Genomic DNA, 12,213 nt, shown 5'->3' with positions numbered 1-12,213 from the left:
GTAGAGTGGGAAAAAGGTCAGGTTATTTTCCAGTTTGTGTTACACATGTGGTACACATTCTGGTTTCTGTTACAAATGTGACCACATTTTCAGCAAGGCTTGTAAATGTATGTTGGCCCCCTACTACAATTGCCTATTGACCAAGAGTTTTTATAATGAACTCTAGTCTTTTATTTTTTATTATTATTTTCTTTTTTAGTAGTGATTTTTGTTGTGCTTGCCTAAATTCTGGAAACTGATGAGACACCTCATTTTTCTGGACTTGACTCTATGCAAAATCTTCTAGGACAGGGTTTGGGTGGGTCCTTCAGACGTCACTTGGGGTACGTAAAATGATTCAACAAGAAAATTATTTTTAAAACTTGTAACAGAATTGGTGAATCACATACTTGAGCAGAGGTCAAATACATGAATCTGCATGCATTGTTTTTCTATTTTAAGCAACTGGATTATAGATAGACAATCTCACTTCAATGCAGAGGATATTAAAATGTGTATTTTGACATCTCATCCGTTGATCAATAGATAGCTCACGTAACTAACATTCAGAAAAAGTTACGTACCACCACTGGGAATGTGTTATTCATCTCAATGTCATCTACAAATAAACTCAACGCAATCTTGACTTTAAAACAATTGGGTCTTATCAGGACCATGACTGTGCAATGGGCTCCAGACAGAGCGAACAGTGGTGCTGCACAAACCTTATGACAGGACCCTGGTTTTAAAGAACAGTTTAGTGTTCTGCCCTGTTCCTTTCTGGCACTGCCAGGAGAGCTCCTGACTGTGGTGGTCGGTTTGGTGTCACACAGTGAGGACAGATACCGGGACAGAGGAACTAACTGGACATTGTGAAACAGCTGTCAATTGTTTAACTACTTTCTGTCACTAATTGTGACCTAAGGGTGAATGGCTTCATATCACATTACTATGTCCTTGAAGCTCAAGGAATGTTTTGGGTTTTTTTAAGCTTCATTTTAGTAGTGGAGTTTCCATGCCTGGCTTGGCTACTTTAATATAATAAAAAGAATACTACAGTTCTAACTTCCACAGGGAGGTGTGCTTCTCCGGAAGAATTTGCTGGTTAGTTTGAATGAATTTTATAGTGTCTGTGAAAAGATGCCACTGGCTTCTAATGCCCTGATGTATGACTGTCTTTTCATTTGCATCACAAAGCTCTCTATTTTGTTAAATACTTGCTAAAACCGGAGTCTTTAAACCAGGCAAAAAGAACATACACTTTGGAGGCAAAGCCTAGCACTGATACCACAGTTTGCCTTTTATCACTGCTTAGTTCCGTCTTTCTAACACACATTTGAACTTCAAATGAAAACAAAAGTTAAAAAAAGGCTAATTTGAAACACATGTAAAAGTCTTCACTTGCTTACAGTAAGGTTAATCAGGTTCCCTTATTGGTTGCGCTATTTATGCATTAAGACCGCACATTGTTCAGCTTTAAAAAAAACCCACACTAAAATTGTCCCCTAAAGGAAAATACAAACCTTCATTTATCTCATAGCATGGTGAAACCTCTGCACTGTACAACTGCAATTTCTCTTTCTACATGGACACTAAAACTTTCCTCCCCCAATGTAGCATCCTTCCGATTGCTACAGGAGAATTAAGCACCTTTTGCAAGAAAGCGCCGGAGCATGCCACAGCTGCATGGAAAGAAGCAAACCAACCGCTCAGCAGAACCCGTCTGTACAAGCCGGTTCTTGGGGCAGATCAGCAGAAGGAGCGCGGCCGCGGAGCTACTGCCACCCCACCGGGGCGGTGAGGGGCGGCGGGCGGACGGACGGACTTACCCGGCGTATCGGCCGCGGTGGCCGCGGAGCGGTAGCGCAGCCTGGAGGCAGAGCAGACAAAGGGGCAGGAGCACGGCGGGGCGTCCGCGGAGTGGCATCGTGCGGGGACGCGCTGCCACCGAGACCGATACCGCCAACACCGGTGCCGCCGCACCCGGCCCAGGTGGCGGGTGCCGCTTACACAAAGCCTGCTCGGAGGCGGGGGCCGGGAGGAGCGGGGCGGTCGGAGGTGTCGCTGGTGCCAGCGGCGAGGGGAGAGAGTCGGGGGGGGGACGGGGACGGTGGCGGGACGGGGCGGGGAGGGAGGGCGGACTGGAAGTGCGGAGGGTGCGCGGCCCCCCAGCCACCGCCTGCCCCGGGGGGCCGGGGGCGGGCAAGGGGGGTGCGGCTGCCAGCAGCCCCCCGCGCGCACGGCGGCTGCGGGAACAGGGGTGCGAGGGGTGGGCTGCACCCGCAGGTGCTGCGACCAGTGAGCGGCGTCGGGGGATTATCTCCGTGATTTTCTCAGTTGGGCGAAAGAGATGGGTCCGGTGAGACGTCTATAAAAACATAAGCGTTGGAGAGTTCCATTAGGAACCACGAAGGAAGGAGAAAGTGGGATTTCAAGTTACCAGTGTTGCAAAAAGTCGTGGGCCCGGGTGATGGGATAGAGGAGGAGAGACTGATTAAAATAAAACACAAACTCAGCTTTTTTTTTTTTCTTTTTTCTTTTTTTCTTCCCCGCTCTCCCCCTCCAGCAGAGGGTTTGCTGCCTCTTTTCTACACTGGTGAAAGTGCCACATAAAGATAAGTCACTGGAGCACTGGGAATAGCAAGGAAAATGGGGAGAGTTTTGTTGCAAATAATTGTAGTTTATGGAAAACACCTGGAGTACTTGTTAAAGTAGATAAAATACGCCAATATGGCATAAACTGATAGCCCCTTCGATACTCTTAGATTGACCTTCATTACTAGGAGCAAAAAGTGCTTAAACCCAACTGATTCTCAGGCTCTCAGAGTGGAAATAACGAGTGGCTGTAGACAGATAAAACCGCTGACATTTGAACGTGTGTGAGAACTACTGTAAATCCCTGTTAATGCTTCCGAAACACAGGGAGCTTTTCAAAAAGGACTGTATTAAACCTTACACGCTTCATATTCTACGGCTGAAAGGCAAATGAACATTTTCCTTTGTCTCTTTTTTCCATACCGGCACTAAATCTGACACTAGTTTTGTGATAAGAGTCTGGAGATGGAAAAGACTTGATCCAGGGTGGGATTATTTCCTTCTGTTTGGTTACTGGCACTCTCACCCTTGAGCTGCCTGTCCCCCTGTAACATTCCCTGCTTAAAATCTTGAATTCATTTCTGGTGAGGCTATGCAGAGGTGAATTTGTATGTGTGCTTACACACAGATATGCATTCAGCATGAGGTGTTGTGCATCTCTTGTTGAAAACACTTCCCATTTACTACAGGCAACACCCAAAGCCTTTTTTGCAAATCTTCAGTCTTGTAACAAATGCAACTTTAACTTTACAGTCGCTTATTTAATAGAAGCTCTACTGTTTGTTCAGAGGTGATTTCAAAGGTAAAACCAGCTGTTCTGAAAAGAAGTAAGTGACTTTTGGAGGGCATGAGTGTGGTACTGGAACAGAAACCAGTGTTTTATTTCACATGCTGTTTCTGGTTACTTTTCTTACTATGTGTCCTTGCTACACCTGAAATGCATCAGATAATACATCAATTATTAAAAAGTTTGCGAATGTAGTTTGGCTATTATTCTAAAATATTTGCTTTGAGGATGAAAACCGGGCTTTACTGGAGTTAGGAAGAATTTTACTATTGGCTTCTGTTTGCAAAATAGTTTGGCTACTATTCCAGAATTTTTTCTTTCAAGAGGGAAAAAAAAGTTTTCCTCTTAGAGTTAGGGAGAATTTTATTATGGGCTTCTGTGGCTCTAGATGCCAGTCTTAAATCCTACTTTTCTGAAACATTCCCTGAAAGTAAAATGCAAGAAGACATGACAAAGAAATGGGAGTTCAAGCACCAAAACTAAACAGTGAAGATAAGTAACAGAATGTGGAATAAGCACTCAAAGAAATGTCTTGCTATCTTTGCTAATATGTCCTACTTCTGCCTGTTTAAAATAAGTTTTAAAATAATTAAAAATCACACCTTTAGAGCTGTGGAGAATCTGGAGAAATAGCTCAAAAACATCAAAAAAGGCCTTAATGGGGGTAGGGTTAGTGGGGCGGGGTACAGATCCCTCATTCTCTCTCTAATCCATCAGCAGGTGATGGGGCAGACTGAACAGAGGGCTAGAACTCTGACGTGCTGGCAGCTAGGAAGGGATTAAAACGCTGTAGTTCAACTTGACGTTACACATGTGGTAAGTCTACTTTCCTGACAAGATGTGGCTATGAAACTTGCACCCAGCTAAGCAAAGGATTTGTGAGGAAGAAAGTAGGAGTTTCTTTTGCTTCACTTCTTGCAGCTGAAAAGAGGAATTGCCAACATCAAGGATTTTGATGTGCAGCTTTGACTTGAAGGTGATGAGAGCGTGTGAAGGAACAGGAGAAAAACCGAGATATGGTTTCTCCCTTAATAAAACAAGATGTGGGGTTTATCACAGCATCCCACACTTTACAAGGAACACAAGCTGCTGAAACAGAGGCAATTCTACATGGCCTGGAAACAAGAAAGGCTTCGTGTAAAGTGAGTGGGCAGGCAGCCTACATTTGCCACATGAACTTGAGAACATGCCATTTATTGAGAAGTCTGTAGTTACACAGAAGAGTAGAAAAAAGGAAATAGTTTAAGTGTATTTTATACCTTTGAGCTGTCCTAACTCTCACCTTATCACAGAGTCATAGAAAAGTTTGAGTTGGAAGGAACCTTCAAAGGTCATCTAATCCACCCCCCACTCCCACCCCCCTGCAATGAACAGGGACATCTTCAACTAGATCAGGTTGCTCAGAACCACATCCAGCCTGGCCTTGAATGTCTCCAGGGATGGTGCATCCACCACCTCTCTGGGCAACCTGTTCTGACCTTCATGAGAAGGGTACATCAGCTTGAATAAACAATCCTTGGTGTACGTTTGTTAGAGCCATAATGGTTCAGAAACAGGAGTTGAAACAAGGTTCATGTTGTTCTAGTTTAAATCATGCTGGTTAAAAATAAATTGGAATAAGTGTGTTCGTATTGGGATTTGCACTGCTATATCTAGTTTAAAAAGATTGAAGTTAATTGAGTGCAATGTCCTTTTCCAGATCTGCTTTCCGTTTCTTAACTCAAACAGCGACCTTGACAGGTGAAGGACAGTAAAAGTGGCCCTGCTGATTCTGTGTTAGCTTAGGTTGAGGGTCTAAAAGAACATGAAAGCAACATAATCCATGCATGAGTGCCAAAGTCTCATTTATAACTTTAACCACTCCATGTAGTCAGGAGTGTTCATGTAGCAACAGAGAGCTGATAACTTGAGGATTTACCCCTAGGCTGTGCTGAGCTTTGTACTGTCAGGGACAAGCTGCTGTTGGTACCTGAGCTAGTCTAAACTTAGTTGGGGTATCAGGCTTCTACAGACGTGCCTGTGCTTCTCTATGTATGTTTGCTACCTTTCCTTACATCCTTCCCTGTCCCTGCTCCCATCTCCTTTAAGTTTCTTCAACCTCACATTCAGCCTGCTAACACAGCTATGTGGTCGTAGAATCACAGAATGGTTTGGAAGGGACATTAAAGTTCATCTACTTCCAACCCCCTGCCATGGGCAGGGACACTTTCCACTAGACCAGGTTGCTCAAAACCCCATCCAGCCTGGCCTTGAACACTGCCAGGGATGGAGCAGCCACAGCTTCTCTGGGCAGCCTGTTCCAGTGTCTCACCACCCTCACAGTGAAGAATTTCTTCCTTATATCTAATCTAAATCTACCCTTTTTCAGTTTCAAGCCATTACCCTTTGTCCTATCACTACTTGCTCTTCTAAAAAGTCCGCCTCCAGCTTTCAGAAGGTACTTCTTCCTGGGTCTCCTAATAACTGGCACTTGGGAAGGTGTCACCATCACCCTGCTCTCACTGGGGCTAAGACATGGCAGCACCAGAAAGAGTAAATGATAGCTAGTTTTGTAACAGTGAACCAGTTCTGAACATTGCCTCGCAGGGTATTAAGATGTAATTAGCTTTCTCAAGTGAATTACACATGTCTTCAAAAGGGATGAGTTTTGCAATTAAGAACTTTGACATTCTATCATCAGCTTACTTGGGGATGCTTCATTACTATAACTGAGTCATTTTATTTGGACTTGTGTCAATGGCACTGAACTGTTATACAATGTTTCAATTAAGTGAAAGAATGGAACTCTTGAAGTATTTCTGTCTTCTGCTATTACCCTGTTATTCTGCAGGAGGATAGGAACACAGGTTAAATATTCTTTCCTATTTTGTAGAAATGAGAGACATTTAAATATGTGTATGCTTTAAAAGGAGCTAAAGGAAATCAGATGTGTAACAGACAAATCATCAACACATCAACCCCCCCAGGAGTCTTTAGAAACCATATTGATAGATAACCTCACATGACAGTATTACAAACCTGATGAGTTCTGTTCCTTAGCATGGTTTTAATCTTGGAAAGACTGTTATGCTTGTGTTCATGCTTTTCTTTATACATATAGAATTTCTAATTAAAGCTAACCATGGGAGGAAAAAAAAATATTCTTTGAAGGATTCTGGCAGGCAATATTGTGAAGAAAAGCTTGTTCTGTCTTCAGATTCTGCCTTAAGATATGCGTGGCCACTTGGTTTTAAACTTTTGGCCAAGAGTTGTGAAATAAAGCATTGCTCATGACAATTCCCTAAACCTTTTTTTCCTTTTTCTAAGTGTATATAAGTGGATAAACAAATTGCAGTGTGACTATATGTAGACTTTGTCTCTGATGTTTCTTTACCCCTGCTAGCACTTACAGAGAAACATAAAAAAAGGTTTCCTATATCTGAACCTACAGGATTTTTATTTGAGTCAAAATACAGCCTTTCATTAGGCAAGAGATTTCTCTAGCTTTTCTGTTCTGGTGAAAATTTCAGACTGGGAAATAGGAGGATGGCAATTTAGAAACTTCTTGCACCTCCTACACAAATCATGTGTGTTTACTTTCTGTACAAATGATTTGTGTCTAGTAACACATTCAACTTGTATTGCACATTCCTCCAGCCCTCTCTCAATTTCTGTGCTTTGCAGTAATCAAAGATCTCAGCCTTCCTCTAACTTCATGTAATCAGTATTTTGGAGTTGTTTCACACATGGGGATAATAAGACATGGGGAGGCTGCACATTCGTCCCAGGAAGAAGAGCAAGTCCTTGGCAACTGTAAGTCTAGCATTTGGGTCTCCTGACAATAACCGCTGGAACACACGCCATTAGTGAATTTGTATTAGATTGTATTTTTAATCTAACAGGCAAATACATTAATTCCTGGAGCCTCAAACTTGCCTGAGCATACTCAGGATTTGATACAGTTTGTTTCACTTCTTTTGCTCTAAGGGGAGCAGCGTATTCACAATGAAAGGTTATGTTCTAGTTTTAATATACACATTATTTGCAATCATTGGATACCCAGTAATGACTTTTCATAATGTTGGGAAGAAAGAACAAACAATAACATTATTTATTTGGAAACACGGTGAGAAATCTAAGTGACTTCTGAACCATTGAACTGTTTATAATTGCTCTATAGTAGCTACTGCACACAAAAGATGACAGGTGCTGAGCTTTTATTTATACCAACTACCATTTACCATATGTACACATATGAAAATATTTAGGAGGAAAAGATACTTTTGAAAGAATAAGTTCAGTACAATAGCGTGCTGTGCAACTCCTCAGGCAGCTCCCAGTTGCAGACGTTCTGCAGTGGTCTATCGTTACATCTTCTGGGAAGAAAGGGAACATTATGTAGAATACCATTCTGGAGGTAGGTGAAACAGGAACGACTGAGTTGTTAATTTATCTGTCAGCTGCACTGGCATGAAAAGCGTCTTTCCTCCTCCTCCCTTTCTCACCCTTAACATTGCCTGATAATTATCAGGTCATTTTACCATCTGTGCCTGGAATGATATTTTGATTGTCCTCCTTCAAATTTGGATGCCTTAATAGCCTGAAACTGTATATAATTAGGTAGCATGTACTTCAGAGATGTATGCAACTTGAATACTGAAAAATGCTGAAAAGACTGGAAAATGAAAATGGTAAAAATACTGGTATTGCAGGATTCTGTCATTCCAGTTGTGAAATGTTAAAAAGCCAGGGAATAAAGTCTAGATCTGGTGAAATATGTCAGAAAAGAGAACAGAACAGAGGAGGAAAAGCATATTTAATGCAAACATCCTTGCATCTTACAAGCAGGCAGCATTAGAGCGAAACAATACCACCTGTCAGCAGCTTTTCAAACAAACTGGATGCACGCGAGCTTGGCCATGAGAGGAAATTTTTTCAGTTAGGAGATAGAGAACTGCCAGTGCCCCGAAGGCACTGCCAACCCTGCCTGCCTCTGCCCACAGCCCAGGTCCCCATAGCAGCCCCAGTGGCGCTGCAGCAGGATTGGTCTCCAGCTCCCCACAGCCCTGCCCTGTCCAGTCATGGGCCCCACCAACTGAGCCCACCTATAGGACCACATCCCAGCTGGGCTTGGGGCTGTCCCTGTCCTCATGGAGGTGCCCAATACCTGGGGCTAGGGCTGCTCCCAGTGCCCCTGGTTGCCCTGTGGTGCCACGCTGGGGAGCCCCTAATGCTCCCTCACCTGCAGGGAGCTGCCAGCTTTTGCTGCTCCCTAACATTAACTTGATGTTTATCTATCTTCTCCATCTTGGTAGTGCAGTTCAAATCAGAAGCAAGTGGTTACAAAACCAGAAAAGGCAGGGAGGCAGAAGCTTGTAGGTACCAGCAGTTGCAGCATAATCATAAATATGAAAATCTGATGCCAAAAAGATAAAATCTGAACTCAACCCCCCATGTTTCTGATTATCACTCTACTTGACCTTACAGCAATTGAGTCAATTTGACAAATATTCTACTGGCTTAAAAAGACCTGACTTTACATCATTTTTGGTTCAGGAAAGAATATAATAATGAGAATTTAATCATTTCATCATTTGGTGGAAGTTGTGGGATCCAGAAATTTGCACTGAAAGACTGGAATATGCATAAAAGTTGTTATCTGTAGTGATCTCTTGTTGGGGGACCCGTCCTTTAAAAGTGAACTATTAGGTACTCCTTTAATTCCAAAAATTTAAAGGACATCCTGTAAAACTGTTTCTAACTCTTTACTAAGAGAAATTAATAAAAAAGGTTTGTAGAAAGAAATAAAAAGTTGCTAAACACTCATTAGTATTTTCCTCCAGTGCAGATCAAGCGTTATTTTCACCTGACACCCATGTCGGTAATGCTGTTTCACACAGCATTACAGTACAGGAAGGACACATGATATAGTTGAAGAACATTTTAGATCACATTTTAACTTTTTCTCTTTGCTGTTGATAGGGAGAGTTATCTTAGGGTGACATCTAAGCTAGTCATTATAGTACATGATCTGAATGCAGTATATCTGTTTTTCTTCATTAGATAAAGTACCTACTGTTTGGTAGCTTGGATAGCAAGTAGTCTTTATCACTTATTGCTCTCTTAAACATAGTTTCAGGCATGACGGAAAGTGGCTGGGACACAGGAGTGCAGGTTTCTTTCACTTTATTTTTACTTGGATTGATGAAACTTCCCTGCACAAGCAAAGACACCCCCCGTCCACCGCCCCACAAATGTAAAGTTGTACTTTTTTTTTGATAGGCTGTTTCACTGTAGGAGGAACAAGAAAAAAAACTGCAAGCAATTATTTTCAGCTGCTGTGTTACTGTCCACAAATGTAAACACATAAAGACATTGGGCATTAACAGCCAAGCAGAGCAGAAGATACCTTTACTCCTTAGGAGCCTGTTAAACCGTCTTTCACCTCTCTGAGTAGTCAGTCAGTGGCTGGCAACTTATAACCTCTGTAAGTGAAGCCTTTCTCCGCTGTTTCTCAACACTGTTAAAAGTGTTCCACATGTCATCCTTCAATCTCTGTGTAACTCTAGAAGTGGTGTAATTCTTTATGATAACATTTAACCCAGGTTAAGTTTAATTATGTATAGTAGATAAACTCAATTCAGATTCAATTATCAGTTCAATTATTCAATTTTCAATTCAACTACCTTGCTAAACTTTAAAAGTTGTGTTTGCTTCTTTTTTTCCTTCCAGCTCAGCTGGCATCCTGCTTTCCTGCCCACAATGTGCACCTGACATACCAGACAAGCAATGAATATTTTAGGACCCGGGCTCCACAGAGTGAAAACTTTCCACATTCTAAGGCACCAAGTAAGAAGAGCTGTGGGACCTTTTCCCTGGGAATGAATTACAGTTTGCTGCCCTTAATTAGTGCAAAGCTCAGTTGTGAAGATCCTTATGAACGGTCGGGGTAGTCTATTCAAGTAATGTCTTCATTAATATGGAAGTATTTTGGCAGAACCCCTATTTGCTTCCAGTGACACAGGTATCACTGGGGATAAACAATGACTGCAGCTGAGATTACTGTTGTTTCCAAGAAAATGGCAAGTAAGTCTGTATATACTTTGGCCAAATTTTGTCAAATTGGTTGATACATCTGATAGAATTAGACTATCCATGCACCATGGAAACTGTTTCCATAGCAAAAATCTCTCGGCTCAGAGACAGTTATCTCTGGATTAAATCCAAGGATTCAGAATGATAATCTAGAGCTTTCTCTAACAGCTGGGAAGGACCACACTTAAAAGGAAATTGCTATACAACTAACTGAAGGTTGTACCATCCCATTGTTGGAATATATTCTTACCTTTCGGAGCAAGAGAAGTGCCATGATCTTTCCTTCCATTCCACGCATCTTTGGTGTTCAAAATGCCCTTGGGTGGTTTAGAGGCAGTTGCACATTCTGTCAGTATTCTCAATTACCTGCCAGAAATAGAGATAATTGATGGCACCCCTTTGTAGAACAGCTGTAATACAGTCGTCTTCTGTAACACCTCAAAAAGACCAGTTACTCTACAGTAAAGAAACTACTTTTAACCAATGTAGGGAGGGTGCGGAGAGTAAAAAGCATGTCATGGGAAGGTCTTTCACATTAAATACACCATTACCTGTTTAAAATCTGATTAAGAAAGAATTGTGGGATCTTGATACTTGTGGATCAACATATTAACAAAGCCCTGGAAGGGTACTGGTTGGGATTTGTTAAAGGCTAAATGGAAAAGATGTATTATTTCCTACACACTGCTCTAATATACAGAAATAAAACTTATATTGAATTGAAATGTTCTTTGAGAAGACCTTATTTTATGGCCTGAAGACGCAATTCAACAATTTCTATTTCCCAGGAAACAGGACAGCACTGGCTAAAAGCCCATCCTGGTTCAGCATTGAGATAGGTGCAGCAATTAAATAAAAAAAAGCAATATGTAACAAGAAAAAAGGAGAAATATATAGCAGTGGATACACATATTCTACACTTTATAAATTCTGAATTATAAGAGGATCTAAAACCACCAGGACGAAATTAATGACTGGCAAGCCTAAGAACAAAAGGGTTTAAATACATTTGGTACAGTGTAAGTCCTAGCAGTGGCAAAGAGCCACTGCTTGATGGGTAAATTGTTAATAATAATGCAGAAATAGCAGCAGGAAAATCTGTTCTGTATTTGGGAAGAAGCAAGAAACAACATTATATCCTTATACCACAAGAGAATCGGGAAGTTGTTTCAGCAGTAATCAAGGAGGAACATGAACAATATCTAACAAGTGATATAAAAAAATAAAATTAATCAGAATAGCAAGAGAAGCTGTATCCTGGTCCCTCATGATTTTAAATAAATACCAGATTTCTGAAAAGTTTATGGAAAAGTCAAATACTGTTCCATGTTATATATTACAAAGGCACAGTGGCTGATCCAGGTAAGCATAAGCTTGTTGTTCTGACACAAGTCCTAGGGAAGAGAGAGGAGTGGTTTATACATGATGCAATCAGAAAAAAGTCTGAGGGTTGGAGTAGAAGTAATGCTAGTCAGTATGGTTTGTGAAAAAAAAATTTGAATCAAGTATGCTTGACACCTGTTTCAAAAGCATAAGTTACCCCTCTGGAAGTTGGTTTGATTGCTGTATAAGTGCAACATTTTCAGACCTTGGAGAAGTACAATACATGATTCATATTGCCTGATGTTCTGATTAGCACAAATCAAGAATAGCTCTATGGAATATCAGTGAAGAGCAAATTCACAGTTTAAGAACTGATGGATAAACCGCAGAAAGTAGTGGTTATTAGAAAATTGTAATTAATGGGAACCATCTGAAAAAGGCTCCATAGATACAAG

The 12,213-nt window shown here is 41.4% G+C and overlaps 1 protein-coding gene across 1 annotated transcript in view; it reads right to left on the bottom strand.

Moving 5' to 3' along the window:
• Positions 1 to 10,733, bottom strand: part of CPA6 (carboxypeptidase A6) — a 93,178-nt gene extending 82,445 nt beyond the window's left edge. Inside the window, exons 1-2 of the mRNA XM_030511078.1 lie at positions 10,686 to 10,733; positions 1,809 to 2,347 (exon numbers count right to left, since the gene is read on the bottom strand). Coding sequence (XP_030366938.1) covers positions 1,809 to 2,347; positions 10,686 to 10,733 — 587 coding nt within the window. The remainder of the gene's footprint in view (positions 1 to 1,808; positions 2,348 to 10,685) is intronic.
• Between the last annotated feature and the right edge of the window lie 1,480 nt (positions 10,734 to 12,213).

Source organism: Strigops habroptila, chromosome 1 (assembly GCF_004027225.2).
Source record: "Strigops habroptila isolate Jane chromosome 1, bStrHab1.2.pri, whole genome shotgun sequence".
NCBI classification, from domain to species: Eukaryota; Metazoa; Chordata; class Aves; order Psittaciformes; family Psittacidae; genus Strigops; species Strigops habroptila.
This window is presented reverse-complemented; position numbering and strand designations above follow the sequence as displayed.